The sequence below is a fragment of the Dipteris shenzhenensis genome, chromosome 14, assembly GCF_047967505.1.
Source record: "Dipteris shenzhenensis isolate YYH24624 ecotype China chromosome 14, Dip_SZ_1.0, whole genome shotgun sequence".
NCBI classification, from domain to species: Eukaryota; Viridiplantae; Streptophyta; class Polypodiopsida; order Gleicheniales; family Dipteridaceae; genus Dipteris; species Dipteris shenzhenensis.
The window spans coordinates 56,387,240-56,403,125 of NC_141609.1; the positions used below are offsets into that span (position 1 = coordinate 56,387,240).

Consider the following 15,886-nt stretch of genomic DNA (forward strand, 5'->3'; position numbering starts at 1 on the left):
TTCGAGCCTCTTGTTGTTAACCACAGGTTAACATCACGTCATACGCTTAACCACTTGTCCCCATATGGTTTCGCCCATGCAACACAAACCCCCTTTGTTGTGTTCTCTTCACGTCTTATTCTACAACTTGAGCATTGCGATCATCTTGCAGAATGAGCAACCATCGGAGTGCAAGAGAGAGTATCTTCCTGGAAACACTATGCTTACACCTAAACCCGCGCATTGCGTCACTGGTCAACGAGGGGTGGGAAAAGACCGTCAACATTTGGGGATCTTGCTAGAGAATGATGTTCTAGAGTGGCTCCTCAATTATAGGCATCCTTAAAATGTACCAATCACAAAACCACGGTCGTTGGGATGCATAATAAGGGGCCATGGCTACCTAGTGTGAAAACCCAAAAAAAACAAGCCAAGCACAAGGTAGGCCTTGCAACAGCAGACGATTTGTTGCATGGGGGTTGCGAGTGAGGGATGATGGCACCTCTCAAATTGTCTGCTTGGAGAAGAGACAGAGACAGAGATAGGAGCACTGCCGCAAGAACGTGTCTCATCTGCTCCTTTTTCATCCTCATCGCAAGCTTGGTGCTATTCTTTTGCGCTGGGTCGTTCACATGGTGCACACCAGAGCAGGGCCTGTCTCCCATTGTAATGTCGCGGACTCAAGGGATACAGCTGCATCATAAGGAGTCTTCTACTTCCCTTAAATTCGATTGCTTCGAATCTATGCAAGTTGGTCCAGTGGTTGCTCAGAAGGTTGAGAAAGTGCGGTATCCATTTTTCATCTCGATCGCAGACTTTGGGACCGTAGAGAAGCCTAATCGAAACTTTCAGCGCATTCTCAAGGGCAAGCTCTTTCAAAGGCCTGCCATTTCTGAGACAGTGCAGAGTATTCTCGGAAAACTGAAGGAAAGCGGGTTCTCAACCGGAAGATCTTTAGTTGTTGATGTTGGGGCCAATGTTGGAATGGCCACCTTTGCCGCTGCAGCTATGGGATACGATGTTCTTGCGGTTGAACCGGTCCTTGAAAACGTTCGGAAGCTCTGTGATGGTGTGTATTTGAATCGAGTCTCCTCGTTAGTGGAGTTGTACCATTTAGCAGCCTCTGACTATCCGGGCAACATTACTATGCATAAGGTGTGCAGCTTTTGTTGTTTTAATGAGTTGGCTTTTAAGTGGACTCTGTTATTGAAGAAAGTAAAGCTTCATACTTTGTCGATTTGCATATCCTGAACGCTGTAACAGTCTCGAATTTACTTCTAGGACATTTTTGTAGGGCATTTCTTTTTCTCAAGTCTTGTTCCTGTTGTAAGACGGCTTTAATCTTAGGCATCGCTGAAGCTTTAGTCTCGAAAAGTAGTGCATCCGTTTCACATGTAAAAATTTACAAAATCATCTTGGTCTTGCGATGATCCTTATTAATTACTTTAAGCCTCTTTTGGACGTGACGGAGATCATGCACGAAGAGTTCCAATTTCGACCACCAGAGTTGTGCTGCTTCGGGAAACAGATAGTGGATACATTGTAGTCTCATGATTCTAACATGGAGAGATTCTAACATGGAGAGTCTATGCTATGCATGATCTGTGAACACAAGCTCTAACTACACATTGTGAATTCTATCACTCCTTTTAAAGGGGGGAAAAAACATAAAAGCATCCACAAGGCCTAGATCTCTTGTTTCAGCTATCTGACGTAGAAGTTGACTATACTTCAGCATGAATGGTTTTTCTGCACCTTGGAAGAGTTCCACCTGTTGATGCTCCTTTCATTTTCCTCTGTATCATTGCAAATGTTTGATCCTTTGATCCAAAAATGGCGACTGGAACCTGCCTAAGTTCTTATGTTGAGCTACCACTGGGCTCGACCAGGCTGGCATTGTCCGGACTTCATCCATTGTGGATGGCCTTTGAGGCCTGATTGAAATGGCCTAGGGTAGTTGGTTGGCTGCGAACCATTTGACCAGATGGTTTCATTGATCCTTAGCTTTTATCAGTTCTTCAGAACCCCATGTTACCCTCACTCAGGTCTCAGTCTGGACTGCCACTTGTCCCCTCTGAAATGGCAATGATTCCTGGAGAAGTCGATTCAGAGGATGTGCTCATAAAATCAAGATACAGAAGAAGCAGAGAGAGGGACAGGTAACAAATGACAGATATAACAGGAAAACTGTATAAAATGTCAAAAACGGGGTAGCTGCCCTTTTATTCTCCCACTAACATAGTAACTGTCGCATCACTTGGCGATCAGAGACAGGTCCACAGTTGCCAGCGTAGTGGCAGTTCTGGCTACTCATGCACAGAGGACTGAGGATTGAGCTTTGAATGTAATTAATTATATATTCAGAATTGCCAAATGAAATAAAGATTCTACAACCATAAGAAACAGGTGAGAATAGCGTATACTTTGAAATAAGGTGAACACACTTTCCAGAACTGTCTAAGATAATAGCGCAACCCTCAACTATGTAATACGTCAATGGCTTTCAGAGGAAGCGACTCGGCTTTAGGGTGCTGCCAGGGCATAGAGAGGAGTAAATAATTTCACATAAAACAAAGTAGAAATAAAGAAAACAAGGAGGCACTTGACGGGGCTACCCAAATCCCAAGAGAAGCCTTACTAGTTTGTTATATTTTGTACATTGAACCCTCCTCCCAAAAGGAGTAATATGCCCTTGTGGAATAGCTTTTGTTCCTTCTCTCACATTGCTAATCTTTGCGGTGGTGTCTGCAACAGAAAATGGCCTTAATGCTTATGGCAGTTGACATTGTAGCTTATATTATGCAATAGTGATTGCTTTAAAGAATCTCCAATTGGGAAATAAAAGTTAAGGTTCATTTATTTTTAGCGCTGCATGAAAGGCAACGCTTTGTTAACACTTTTTAAAAAATGTGTCCTCCCAATCACTTTTCAACACACATCCCATCCTGCAAATCAATTTTGGACACTCATCCCTCCATTAACTCTCTCTCCGTGTGTGTGTGTGTGTGTGTGTGTAGAAGAGCCCTCCTCTCTCTCTCTCTCTCTCTCTCTCTCTCTCTCTCTCTCCATCAACTATTGATCTACTCCTTAAAAGTTAAAAAGGCAGCGCTGTCGAGCACATCACGTGCTCCCTTGTTTCTAAGCCAAAAGCATGTTTGCCATAGGATTGTTACAGATACTGGAAATTAGCTGTTCCAATGCATGCTACTGATCTATCATGACGTGTACGGTGCACCCCAAACCAATTGTAAAAAGCAGGCACATTTATTTCAAGCATTCCCATCAATTCATTTTGATGTGTATCACCAACTGTTGCTTGAGGATTCCATCTTTAATGGGCTGTCACTTACGCTACTCCCTTGCCTTACTTGCCCATGACTGAGGTTTCCCTTATTGAGTTGTGGTGTCATCATTACAAAGACTTTTATATGCAAATGGATGCCCAAGTGGGTGTGGATCTGTGAGCATGCATTCATGGGTCTTATTGTAGCTAGAGCTTCCTGAGGCTATGGTGTTTTCCTTATGGGCGAGTTTCAGTAACTGTACTTTCGTTTTGATTTAACAAGGTCAGTATCTGCATTTCCGTGTGTTCATCAAGATGTGTATTCTTGCTTCGTGCAGGACACGTTGGGTTCTACTTCAAAATTTGGGATTATTAAAATCTATGGTGGATGCAGGTTGTTGGTCGTCTAGATAACAGTGCTGTATCAGCGACAGGAGCGAAGCTGGCATTCAAATCGAATGAAGTTGTCCCAATCAGTTTGAGGGCTGTTGCACTGGATTCCATGCTTCCATCATCCCGATCTGTATTGTTATTAAAAATTGATGTACAAGGGTGGGAATATCATGTTTTGAAAGGGGCATCTAAATTACTGTCAAGGCCTCCCAATGAGGCTCCTTATATTATCTATGAAGAAGATGAAAGGTTGCTTCAAGAGAGCAATTCAACGAGTGAACAAATTCTGCAGTTTCTGGCAAGGCATGGCTACGAATTTTGTTTGAAGCAAGGTGGTGATCGTCATTGCACAAAACGAAGATCTCTAGCAGTACTATAACCATGATGCTTTGTTAGGCTTTTTCTGCCCTTACCTTGGCAGTTATTTGAGGTTGTATCAATAATCAATGCTCAGCATATGAATGCGTCAAACTTTCTGTTATAGCTTGGTTTAAATTCAAATTTAACATGGTGGTATGAGTTGCTGCCAATATAAGAGTCTTCTGGAGTTGCTCAAGCTTTTAGATAGGTGGGAGTTCTTTGAAAGCCAAAGCAACACACAGATATCATCAAGACACCATTGTCTTTTCTCTTTAGCAAAGGTCCCCTCAATATGAAACCCTAGACATATTTGACCTAACTTTGTAGGGAGTAAGAGCAACCGAATGCATTTTGATTGGGTAGACTCTAGTTAGTCACCCGAATACTCAGGTCATGAGAGGGGTGTTTTTCAGGCCAACAAGGTCACATGATGTGAGTACCCTTTGTAACATCTCTGACTTGAGCAAAATGAAAAGGCAAGTATGTTACTATCTGAAAATTCTTTATTGTCCTTTTAAGGAGATGATTCAATGCACATCAATCAAATAACAAAATTGATTCATATCTAAGTTCAAGAGTGTCATACCATTGATATGGTATGACAATATTTCAAAACTGAATGACTACTTGCATCCTTATAAAATCTTGAGTCCACATTCCAATCAAGTAATTGAGGAATTATAAGCCATCATATTGGCCTATATTGCCAAGGCATTAAAGCAACCTAAATATCCCAAGGAAACACACTTTACAAAAATGTTATGTAATGGTAACCTCATGCCCCATAACATTGAAATGAAATTGATTGTCAACATGACTAAAATATAAATAATAGTGCCCACTTTGAGTTGGAAGTAGAAGTGCAACCCTGCTCCTGCGAGCTTCCTCTCCCCCGCCGTACCTCTACCTCCCCCTAGCCCCTCCTTGCCTCGTCCTCTCCCGCCCCTACCCCTCCGCCCTCACCTCCCCCCTCACCCCCGCCTCGCTCCGCCCCCCCTCGCCACGCTCCACCCCCGTCCGCTACCCCCTCCGCTCACCCTTGCCCCGCTACCCCCTCCGCTCCACCTCGCTATCCCCTCGCTCCACGCCTCTTGTCTCGCTACCCCCTCCGCTCACCCCCGCCCCGCTACCCTCGCCCCGTTACCCCCGCCCCGCTACCCCCGCCCCGCTACCCCCTCCGCTCACCCCCGCCCCGCTACCCTCCTCCGCTCCACCCCGTTACCCCCTCGCTCCACGCCTCCGTCCTCCGTTCCGCTCACCCCCGTCGCCCATTCCGCCCCCTCGCCTCCCGCCCCGTCCCCTCCCGCCTCTCCGTCCTCCCGTTCCACCCCCGCCTTCACCCCCGTCCCTCCCGTCCATTCGCTTCACCCCGCCCCCTCCGTCCCTCCATTCCCCCCGCCCCCCGTCCGTCCCCTCGTCCTCGCTCTGCCTCTCCCTCGCCCTCGCTTCTGCTCCCGCCGCCCCACCTCACCCGTTCCCTGCCTCCACGCCTCCACCTCGCGCCACCTCCGTTCCCGCCACACCCAGGCTCCACCCTCCCGCTTCTACCCCCCTCTTTTTTGGGTGGCAGCCTCTTCCTCATCGGAAGCCTCGTAGTTTGTCTTGGCGGTATGGCGGCTCCCTGCCCGGAACCGGAGGCCCAGACGGTCCCTCCCTCTCCAGATGCCTACCGTGTCATCCTAACAGAGCAGCAATCATCTCGGGTTCAGGAGGTTGCCAATGACTTTGCTCTTACCTCTGTCTATGGCAGAGTCATTGGACATTCCCCCTCCAGATCAGCCATCAGGGAATGGCTCCAGTCCACTCTCATGCTAGAGGACGGCCATATTGAGGAGGTGGCCCTTATGGGAAGGGGCATCTTCTGGCTCAAACCCTCCAGTGCGAAAGCTGCGAGTAACCTGATTGCTGGCTCCCCCACGTCAGTGGATGGAAAGATTATCATGATAGTCCCGTGGTACCGTGGATTCAGCGCAGCAGATTTTGATGCCCGGTTCCGTATACCTCGCCATCCAGTGACGCTAGTTTTTCCTGGTCTTGCTGTTGGTTAGGGACCTGGGCTCCCACTTCGGTTGGGTTATGCATGATACTTTTGTCGATGCGGTGACTACGGCAGGAGCCCCCCGAGTCCGTGTGGTTGTGGCGGATCCTGCGACTCTCCCGGCAGTGATCGAGATCGTGACAGGTGCCGGCAGCATCACCCAGAGCATGGTAGTCACCGGACAGCCAGGACAGTGTCTGAGGTGTCACGGCTTTGGGCACCTGGCGGCTGTTTGCCCACGTTTCGCCAGCTCTTCTCGACCTCCCCCGCCTCCTCCCTTCGGGCAGCCACGCCAGGAGGAGCAGAGGCAGCCGGAGCCCGGACCAGAGTTAGCTGGCGGCTGGACTGAGGTTAGAAGGAAAAGAGGAAAGAACAAGAAGATTTCTGATAAAGGCAAGGAGGCAGAGGTTACCCTGCCTGTAGCTGCACCTCAGAGACCCGACAGGCAGCCGCCCCAGGGACATGGGAGAGCATCTTCTTCGACGGTAGCCCGCCCTCCACAGCCTCAGGTCCCCCTCTCTTCCTCTCCCCAGCCTCTTCCCATCCAGCCCCAGCCCATCCCCCAACTGCACCCCTTGTCTCCCGACCCGCAGCTTCAGCCCCCTCGTCCTCCTCAGTCTTCTCCCCCTCCTTCTCAGCCCCAGTTTCAGATGCAGCCCCATCCCTCCCCCCCCCCCCGCCTCTTTCAGCTCTCCCGCAGAGCTAGCTGCTCCGACGGTTCCTCAGCCGAGGGCAGCCCCCGCTCCCCCTCCTTCTTCTCCTCCGCTAGCCGCCCCTGAGGAGTCTGAGCTGCCTATTCCCCAGCCTCCTCCCCCTCCCCCTCCACTGGCAGGACACCCTGAGTCTACACCACCACCGGAGCAGGCTTCTCCGTCCGCTAGCCCCTCAGTGGCAGACTCTGACGGCCGGGCCTCAGCTTCAGGAGAGAGAGCTCCCCCGCGACTTTTACAGATCTGGCCCCTGGGACTACTTGGATGTGGCCGACCTCGAGACCTTCCCTGCTTGCCTCGACATCAGTATCTTCCTGCTCCGCAAAGGGGCGGATGGGAAGATAGACGCCTTGGCCCCTAGGGATGGCCCTAGCTTTGCTTTCACGTTCCTCAGCGACGGCACCGAGACCTGGACAAACGACTCGGTCTGAAAGGCTCTCAGGGAGTAGACGCATGCTCAGATTTGCTCCTGGATAGGCCCGTCCGGTGGGCAGCTTCTCGAGACTCAGTGGTCCGAGGGTGACGTGCGCCTGCGGTGGCGCTGCGCCGCCAAACGATTCAGACTGATTGTGATCCTCAGGCCCCCCCTGTCTTTGGCCCCTCCCCCAAGATGCCAGAGCCTGGACGCCTCAGAAACTCCGTGCCTTCTACAGGATGTCCACCTCAGAGATCTCGAGCTGGCTCGAGAAAGCCTTCGTTCATGGTACCAAAGGCCTCTCGCCTTTGCTGAAGGTGTTGAAGGACGGGCAGGACGACCCCGCCTCCCCCTCCAAACCTTCCCATAAGCGCCAGCGCCTCCACTCCGAAATGTCAGCTTCTTCTTCGACCTCGACCGCGAGCAGACAGTTGTTCGCTGCCTCCCAGTTCTCACCATGAGCCTACACCTCGTATCCTGGAATGTGAACGGGTTTCACTCTTCTGGCACCCGTGGTCCTAGGAAGCTCATTTTGAGACAGGAACTTCAGCCAGCAGTGATTGGACGTTTGGATGTACTTCTGCTCCAGGAACACAAGCTTTTGGCGGCTCACTCCTGTAGATGCGGGAAGATCCTCCCTAGTCGCTCTCACACTTATTGGGAGCCCTCGATCGGCGCACTAGGGAGGAGTGGTGGTGTCTGTACTTCCGTGGAAGAGCAGCTAGCCCAGGGAGTTTTTGGTCATGGCACGTTGATTCCAGGTCGTGCCCTTTGGGTAGGCCTGGAATTGGAGGGCTCCAGAGTTGGAATTCTCAACATTTATGCTCCCACAGATCTCCGTTGTAGAGCCACCTTCTGGAGGACACTTAAAAGGGATTTTCCTAGACATGGATTCCTGGATTGTTGGAGGTGACTTCAACAATTTGGAGACCTTGGAGGACCAGCAGGGCAGAGGACCGGAGTTTACAGGTATGTCTCAGGTAGAGCAGTCCGCTTGGGACTCTTTTATCTTTGCGACAGGAGGAAGGGACTGTTGGCGAGACCCGTCCCGCTCATGCCGGATTCCCGACTCCATTTTCTCGAGGGAGGACGTGCGCAGCAGTATTTGCAGTCTTTGGGATAGAGACTGGGGCGAGTGCGCGGATTTGGTTGATTCGGTGGCGCAGGCTTTGCAAGAGTCCAGCCAGATTTGCCAGCTCATAGCCCTACAGGTTCGACAGGAGTGGTGGGGTAGAGAGAGCTCTTCGGAGGGACCTCGCCTCCATTCAGCGGCTCCAGCAGGCATCCCCGGGCTCGGAGGAGCTTCGGATCCAGGCCCTTCGAGCCAGAGCCCTTCTTGAGGAGACACTCCAGCATCGCTCAGAGTTTTCCTATCACGCCTCTCTCTCCTTCTGGGCTCGGAAGGGTGACCGGATGTGCAGGGAGTGCTTCAGGACACATGGCCAGAGAGCTGCAGGTGATCAGCTTCGGAGTCTCAGGATAGCGAAGGGACACATCGTTACGGATTCGGGAGAGGTCTTGGGATTGGCCACCGACTTCTACAGGACCCTTTTCCAGCAGGAGCCGCTTGCTCCTCGTACTCGTCGTGCCTGTGAGGAGGTGTGGAGACACACTCCTTCCTTGGTCCAGACTAGCATGCAGGCGACGCTGTTGGCACCGTTTACCATGGATGAGATGCTGGAGGCCTTGATGGCCATCGACGGACAGAAGTGCCCAGGTGAGGATGGGCTATCCCGGGCATTCTTCACCTCCTTCTGGGACCAGATCCATCAGCCCCTCCTAGCAGCTCTTCAGAGGATTTTCAGCAGCGGTTATATGCCAGAGAGCCTCTCCTCGGGACTGATTTGCCTCATCCCGAAGGGAGGAGATAGACAGGAAATCCGTCAGTGGCGCCCGATCACTCTCCTTACCACTGCCTACAAAATCCTAGCCAAGATGATCAGCGCCAGAGTTCGGCCTCTACTTCCAGACCTCATTCATGACACTCAGACAGGCTTTGTCCAGGATCGCAGTATCCTGGATAATGTCTTCACCTTTTCAGAGGCGGCGGAGTGGGCTCAGCACAGCGGATCACACCTTGCCATCCTACTTCTCGACTTTGAGAAGGCCTACGATCAGGTGGACTGGTCCTTTCTGGAGGGGACTCTGGAGCGGCTAGGTTTCCCAGCAGGTTGGATTCAGGGTATTTCAGCTTTGTACAGGACAGCTTCTAGCAGAGTCATCATTGGAGGCAGGATGGGTGAGCGTTTTAGCTTGGAGAGATCAGTGCGTCAGGGCTGCCCCCTTGCTCCTTACCTGTTTCTCTTCTTCGCCGAGGCTATGACTTACTACCTCCGGGCGAGGTCTACAGGGATCAGGGGTGTTCGCCTTCCCCTCTGGGAGGACACGGAGCTCTTGGACTTGGAGTACGCAGATGACACAGCCCTGTATGTCCAAGACGATGAGTTGATGCTGGAGAGGGTGAGGATGGCCCTAGAGGTCTTCTGCTCGGCTGCTGGTGCAAAAATCAACTGGAACAAATCAGTTGGTTTCCTCACAGACCCCGGGGCGCGTTCTCAGTGGGGGAGGTTTTTGGGTTTCAGGTGGATCCCGCGGGGACAGACAGCTAGATACCTGGGTTTTCAGGTCGGCCTGGACATCACGCCAGCTCAGCAGTTTCTCCCGGTGCTAGATTCCATCCGACGGAAGCTGGCTTTCTGGAGCACTGCTAAGCTTTCCCTTGCAGGTCATGCCCTGGTAGTCAACCAAGTCCTCCTTGCCACGGCTTGGTATGTGGCTTCCTGTTGGTGTTTCTCGAGATCCAGTGTGGCACAGCTTAGGAGGCTGGTTCGGAACTTCCTTTGGTCCGGGGAGGATGGCCTCAGAGATACCAGAGCCAGGGTTGCTTGGCAGACAATTATTCTTCCGCAGGCTGAGGGAGGGCTGAGGGAGGCCTGGGAGTCATCGATCCAGAGCTGCAGAGTCAGGCCTTGTTAGGCAAGTTAGTCATCCGTGGTTTGACCCCGGGGGGGCAGACGTGGAAGATGCTACTTTAGCGGGGGGTCGGTTCTTGTGTCCCGCGCCGAGGTGGAGAGTGGCTCCCGTCCCTCAGGTGGATCGTCACTTCCGCCCCGCTTACTCAGCCCCGTTCCCCACTCGTTCATAGCCTCCTCATGGTTTGGAGGCGGCTCCGTCTCATTCAGTCCCCTCCCCACTGTCAGGAGGAGATCGATCGCCAGCCGCTTATCTGGAACGATCAGGTCAGAGATGCCGAGGGCCTTCAGGTTGGGGAGAGATCACATATCAGGTGGGATGGTTGGATGAGGGGGCCAGCCCGGTCCCTTCGAGTTTGGAGGGACACGTACAGACATTTGGAGATGGCTGATCTTGCAAACGCAGCTGGAGGTGCACGTGGAGCCCAGGCGAGACGCACGGAGATCGACGGCGCGATCCCAGATGATTGGTTGGTTCCACCTGAGCCTCAGATCCTCATGCCTGGTGACAACCGTTGGATGGGACAGTTCACCCCCCGTGGCATCCCACTGGTGGTCGCAGGACGTATGGACGACTCCTCTATTTCTTTCTTCGCGGTTATGGGAGATGGACTACTCAGGAGAGAGGATGCACTCATCGACCCCCTACTCCCATGGCAGAGGGTTCGGATCGTAGGCCTTTTGGGGAAGGTCTGGCGTACCGATCCTAGCATTGAGCAGTATCAGCTGCAGCTTTGGCGACTCTGGCTCTGGGAGGGGCGGGCCTTGTCAGAGCTTAATTGGGACCCAGGAGAGTGGAGCTGGCCAGAGGTTGTGACAGGTCAGGGGCCGACCTCCTTCTTTGCCTATAGCACGACTTTGGGCAGGCGAGTTCTTGGGAGGATGCAGAGCCGCCCCCCCACCCAGCGGCCCAGTTGGTATGCACAGGGTATTTCCAGATTCTTTTTGCCGGCCTTCTGGAAGGCCTTGTGGGAGAGCTGGCGGCCGCGGAAGATCTCCTACTTCCTGTGGCTTCTCGCCCACAAAGGTCTTCCGATGGGGAGCTGGTTGAGACAGATAGGCCAGGATGGACGCTGTCAAATCTGCCATGAGGTTGAGGAGTCACCAAAACACTGCCTGTGGAGCTGCACTCGCGCCCAGGAAGTGTGGAGGTGGACTTTCGGGATTCTCACTCGCGCAGCACCAGAGCTAGGCTTGATCACGTGGGGCGCAATCTGTTGGTGCAGCACCGCACCTGGTCTACATCACTTATTCGAGGCATGCCAGCAGGACCCCACTTTCCTTATCACGCAGGGTACATGGGGGCCACTCGAGGGTATCCCGCAGCACCTAGCAGAGGCGGATACAGGAGTTCAGGAGAGGCAGCCAGTCTGGGAGATTATTAGCAGCATAGCAGGGTGGCACATTTGGACCTCGCGTTGCGCGCAGATCCTTGGTGGCACCTCCTTATTGACTGCCCAAATCATGACTGATATTTGGTGCGAGATTATTCATACCCTCAGAGGCCAGTGGGACCAGATTCAGGGAGATTCTCGGTCCGGTCAAGAGAAGCGGAGACGCTTCCTCCGGGCTTGGAACACTCAGGGCCTCTTCTTCGAGTAGACTTCGCAGGGCCTTCGGTGGCGCTACTCACCACCCCGATGGCTGTTCATTCACACTCGCCTTATCCCGACGTGAGAGAGTGATTTATTGTGTTACCTTTTAGGGCTGTGTCCGATTTGTGAACGCAGCCCGTCAGCTACAAGCTGACCTTTTGTATCTTGTTCTCGAAGTAATATAATTAGCATTGTTTTTTCAGCAAACTACATGACTTTGAAGCACATCAATAGATGTTTTTTTGCTCTCAATGATTTATTGCCATTGCTCACCTTAACTTGCTTTAGAGGGAATGGGTAAAGAATAGTCGTGAATGGCGAAGAAACACTTCTAGGTTCAAGTCCATATTGGAATTGGTCCCCATGATAGAAGATATACGAACTATGAAGACACATAAGCATCGTTGTTGACCTTGTAATCATGTTACATTTGATTCTAGACGTTTTGCTACCTTTGAGCTTAATCAACAAAATTATAACTTGGATAAGGGTTGATTTGTGTCCATCATAGAACTATGAGTGTAGTTGTGGCTTGTGATAGACATTTTAAAGAAATTTGCAATGATGCTTTGAGAATTTATGTCTTTTGAGATAAGAGAATACATTTTACTTGAAGTTTGAAGCTCTCATAGTTTTCCAATTTGTTGTAAAGTTGACTTGATGTGAAATATTAGTTCTTTCAAATGTAGGGAAGTATATTCACTGGCATTCAATATTTGCTGAATTGAATGCTTTATGACAGTTGTTTGCATTCATCATTGACTTAGTGGTCATAGCATGAAATTGATAATATTTAAATTAAATTAAATGATTTAAATAATAAAAAGCCATCTACTTTCAATCACAAATTGTGGTAATTAGTTGGCCACGAATGTATATTGCATTTCTTTGCATAGTATACCATTTATAAGTAATACTTATCACATGGTAGTTAGAAAATCATGTATAGATAAGAATTGACCAATCAACATCCAGAATCCAGATTCCAAAGCTTTTCCAAGAGCTGCATGTGCCAGCATGAGAGATGACAATATCGACTGATTGCATATCCAGCGTATAAATACGCACAGGTTGTTGACTTTGAAAGGATAAGTAGTAAGCATCTGAGGAAGATGCAACCACCCGTTGCGTTCGCTCTCAATGGTTTAACTTGCGCTGTTTTCCTTCCAGCAGTTGCGTCCGCTCTCAAGGGTTGCTGGACTTTCGTTGCCCGCAAACCGACTCTCTCTTGCAACTGCATCATATTCTTCATCGTTTCGGAAGTTTGGGCATCCCGCCACAATGGTCTGTCTGCCTGGCTCTCTCATCCTCCTTTCGGCGCATATATGCTATTTCGCGTAGAACTAAAACTTCCGAAAGTTGGTTCTTTTACACAACCGCGCTTTCTCCTAATATCTGGCTTGTTCTTCGCCTTCATGTTTCAGAGGGATGCCGACCAACGTGAGGAGAACGGGGGGCTTCCACCCTATTCGGAGTCACTGCTACATGGCGACGAACGTGCTGAAAGCGGCCGGTCAATGGATTGGCTGGGACGGCCTGCAGACAATAGACATGAGCTTGGCGGCTGGACATGCTCTTTGTGTGCTGTTGGTATGGATGATTGGTGTTCGTCGTGGGATTGAAGAGAATCGAGTGATTGAAATTCTTCTAGACTCCTGTAACCAGTTAGTGTGGATTTGATCTTTACAGGCGCATTTGGGCTCGTTTACTCTGCATTTTACGGCATTGTTGGCAATCTAGTACTTTACTTGGTGAATGTGTTGAGCGAAACAAATGCTGCGGCAGCCAATAACGTGAACTATCTCATGGGAACCTTATTCCTTTCTTCTTTCATAGGAGCTTTCATAAGCGATGCCTACATGGGACGTTTGTGGGGTTCCGTCGTATTCGAGATCGTTTCCGTTCTCGTAAGTGGTTACAATCGATCCTTACAAGTTCTCCTAGCTACGGCAGCGTATGTAATTTTGCACTCTATGTACTGCAGAGTTTTGGGTTGTGTAGCTCGGCCGCTATGCTGATGACAGGCAATGGATCGCCAAGTGCGGGTTCAAGGACATGGTTGTTTTGTTCGCTTTATCTTATGGTAATAGCGTGCGGATCGACCTTTCCAAACCTTTCGTCGCTGGGAGCAGATCAGTTGCGTTCGCATGATCAGAAGGCTCGATTCTTCACAATGTTTGCCATGATCCTTAGTGTGGGACAAATCTTTGCAACCACGGGCATAACCTACCTTGACGACAAGGAGCTTTGGGTTTGGAGCTTCTGGCTTTGCACGGGAGAAGCAGCCGCCGGACTGACCTTGAGTCTTTGTGCAGCAAGAAAGTGTCGACAATATCGAGTAGGAGGGAATCCGTTTGTGCGAGTCGCTCAGGTGGTGGTGGCAGCCACAAGGAATCGGAAGCGGAAGAGTTCAGGATTATTGCACGAGGCGAAAGGGAAGCTTTCAGCGATCCCAGGCTGTCGGAAACTTCCGCATACCAATAGCTTCAGGTGACTGAAACAAGTTTTCGATGTGGTTGAACGAAGGTAGCCAGCTGGGCTATGCGGCAGCGACGTAGTGCAATGAGAGGAAGCAATTGAATTTGCAAGGGAGCGATATGAAAGGGCTTGACGTAGGCGAACTGGCAGGTGTTTGGACAAAGCTGCAGCGCTGACGATAGGCGAAGGAGGAGGGGAGGAGGAGGAGCAGAGCCCATCGCCATGGCGAATGTGCACGGTGACGCAGGTGGAGGAGGTTAAGTGCCTGTTGCGCGTGCTTCCCGTGGGCTTGGCATGCGCGTGCGTGCAGGCCAGTTCTTTCTACCTCATGTTTTCCAGTTGGCATGATACTCTTTTTGTGATTTGATACTACCTTTAGTTCATGGTATTATTTTTTGTGTTTATAGTGAATGAAAATACTTCTGTCTTCCTGCTCGCAGGTTGCAGCTGCTCAGAATAACACGCTCTTCATTGAGCAAGGGGCATTGATGGATCAGAGGGTGGTGACAGGCCTTACCATAGCACCCGCATCCATGCAGTTGTTCCAAACAGGGGGAGCCCTACTCATGGGGCTCCTCTACAATGCATGTGGTGCTCGGCTGCCCCATGGCTACGCGAACTCTCTCCACATGCAAGGCTTAGCCATGGTTGTTAGCATCGCCTGCATGGTCATAGCTGCCCTAGTGGAGGCCCATCGCTTGCATACTGCACGTGAGGGAAATCTCATCTCTATCCTCTGGCTCATTCCTCAATTCTTCTTGAATGGTGTCTCCACCAACCTTGTGTATGCTGGGTCCCTTGATTTCTTCTATAATGAGGTCTCTGATGGCATGCGCACAATTAGCACCTCTATAAGCTTACTCTTCTTGGGCTGTGGCAACTACTTGAGCTCCATTTTCATCGTCATTATTACCACTATCACCACTCAAGGTGGTCAATTAGGATGGATCCCTAAGGATTTGAACGATGGCCAAGTCGATTACTTTTATTGGTTCATTGCTTGTTTCTTAAGTTGTGCTTTCTCCCTCTATGCCACATATGCTCATTTCTACACATACATTACAAGTAGATATCAAGAGCCTTGAATGGGATTTTGAAGACATTTTTTTACAATTATCAAGTCCTAATGACAGTATTACCTAAATGTCCATTGTCATGTTACAAAAATTTATCTGACTCCAACAAGTCTTTAACACTACTTAAGAGAGAGAATTTGTAACATTTACTTATAAAAATGAATTTCACCACTTCAAACAGGGGGCCTTGGGCCTTTTTTATGCTTTTTACTTTGGGCAAAATGAGAGGTGTTGGTATAAGTGTCAACTCTTTTTGGAAGTAAGTAGCAATATTTTCATCATTGTTATCCTTAAATTTAAAAAATTAAATTTGGTATTTTTTTGCACAAACTTACTTTACATTGTAGGTTTCCATCCTACTTTATCTTATGTTGCAAGCATAGCGTTAAAAGTTTATTCCTAGCTAAAAAATTAATATTTTGCAGTTATCAAGTTTTTATCTTTTATGTCAGGTGATTGGGAGAGTGTATAATAAAAGCAATGCTAGATGATAACATTGGTATTCTTCACATGCCCATATGGATGTTATGTTCTCCAAATATTGAAGTAGCTACTACACTTTCAGTACTACCATTCAATCATTGTGT

General features: G+C 49.9%; 2 protein-coding genes across 2 annotated transcripts; both read left to right on the top strand.

The window, feature by feature from the left end:
* Positions 1 to 378: 378 nt before the first annotated feature.
* On the top strand, positions 379 to 4,138 carry LOC147894865 (FkbM family methyltransferase). Its single transcript, XM_087384877.1, has 2 exons — positions 379 to 1,134; positions 3,657 to 4,138. Exons 1-2 carry the CDS (start codon positions 472 to 474, stop codon positions 4,032 to 4,034), a joined length of 1,041 nt encoding a protein of 346 aa, XP_087241003.1. The 5' UTR covers positions 379 to 471; the 3' UTR covers positions 4,035 to 4,138.
* An 8,897-nt stretch (positions 4,139 to 13,035) lies between these two features.
* Positions 13,036 to 15,429, top strand: LOC147894866 (protein NRT1/ PTR FAMILY 7.3-like). The gene is made up of 5 exons (XM_087384965.1): positions 13,036 to 13,335; positions 13,435 to 13,652; positions 13,730 to 14,235; positions 14,374 to 14,533; positions 14,664 to 15,429. Exons 1-5 carry the CDS (start codon positions 13,071 to 13,073, stop codon positions 15,306 to 15,308), a joined length of 1,794 nt encoding a protein of 597 aa, XP_087241091.1. The 5' UTR covers positions 13,036 to 13,070; the 3' UTR covers positions 15,309 to 15,429.
* The last annotated feature ends 457 nt before the right edge of the window (positions 15,430 to 15,886 follow it).

Excerpts from the sequence above, each read along its gene's own strand:
- LOC147894865 (XM_087384877.1), top strand. The coding sequence starts at position 472 with ATGATGGCACCTCTCAAATTGTCTGCTTGGAGAAGAGACAGAGACAGA. Across the intron at positions 1,135-3,656 it reads GCAACATTACTATGCATAAG|GTTGTTGGTCGTCTAGATAA; the intron begins GTGTGCAGCTTT and ends TGGTGGATGCAG.
- LOC147894866 (XM_087384965.1), top strand. The coding sequence starts at position 13,071 with ATGCTATTTCGCGTAGAACTAAAACTTCCGAAAGTTGGTTCTTTTACA. Across the intron at positions 13,336-13,434 it reads ATGCTCTTTGTGTGCTGTTG|GCGCATTTGGGCTCGTTTAC; the intron begins GTATGGATGATT and ends TGATCTTTACAG. Across the intron at positions 14,236-14,373 it reads CCGCATACCAATAGCTTCAG|GTGTTTGGACAAAGCTGCAG; the intron begins GTGACTGAAACA and ends GCGAACTGGCAG.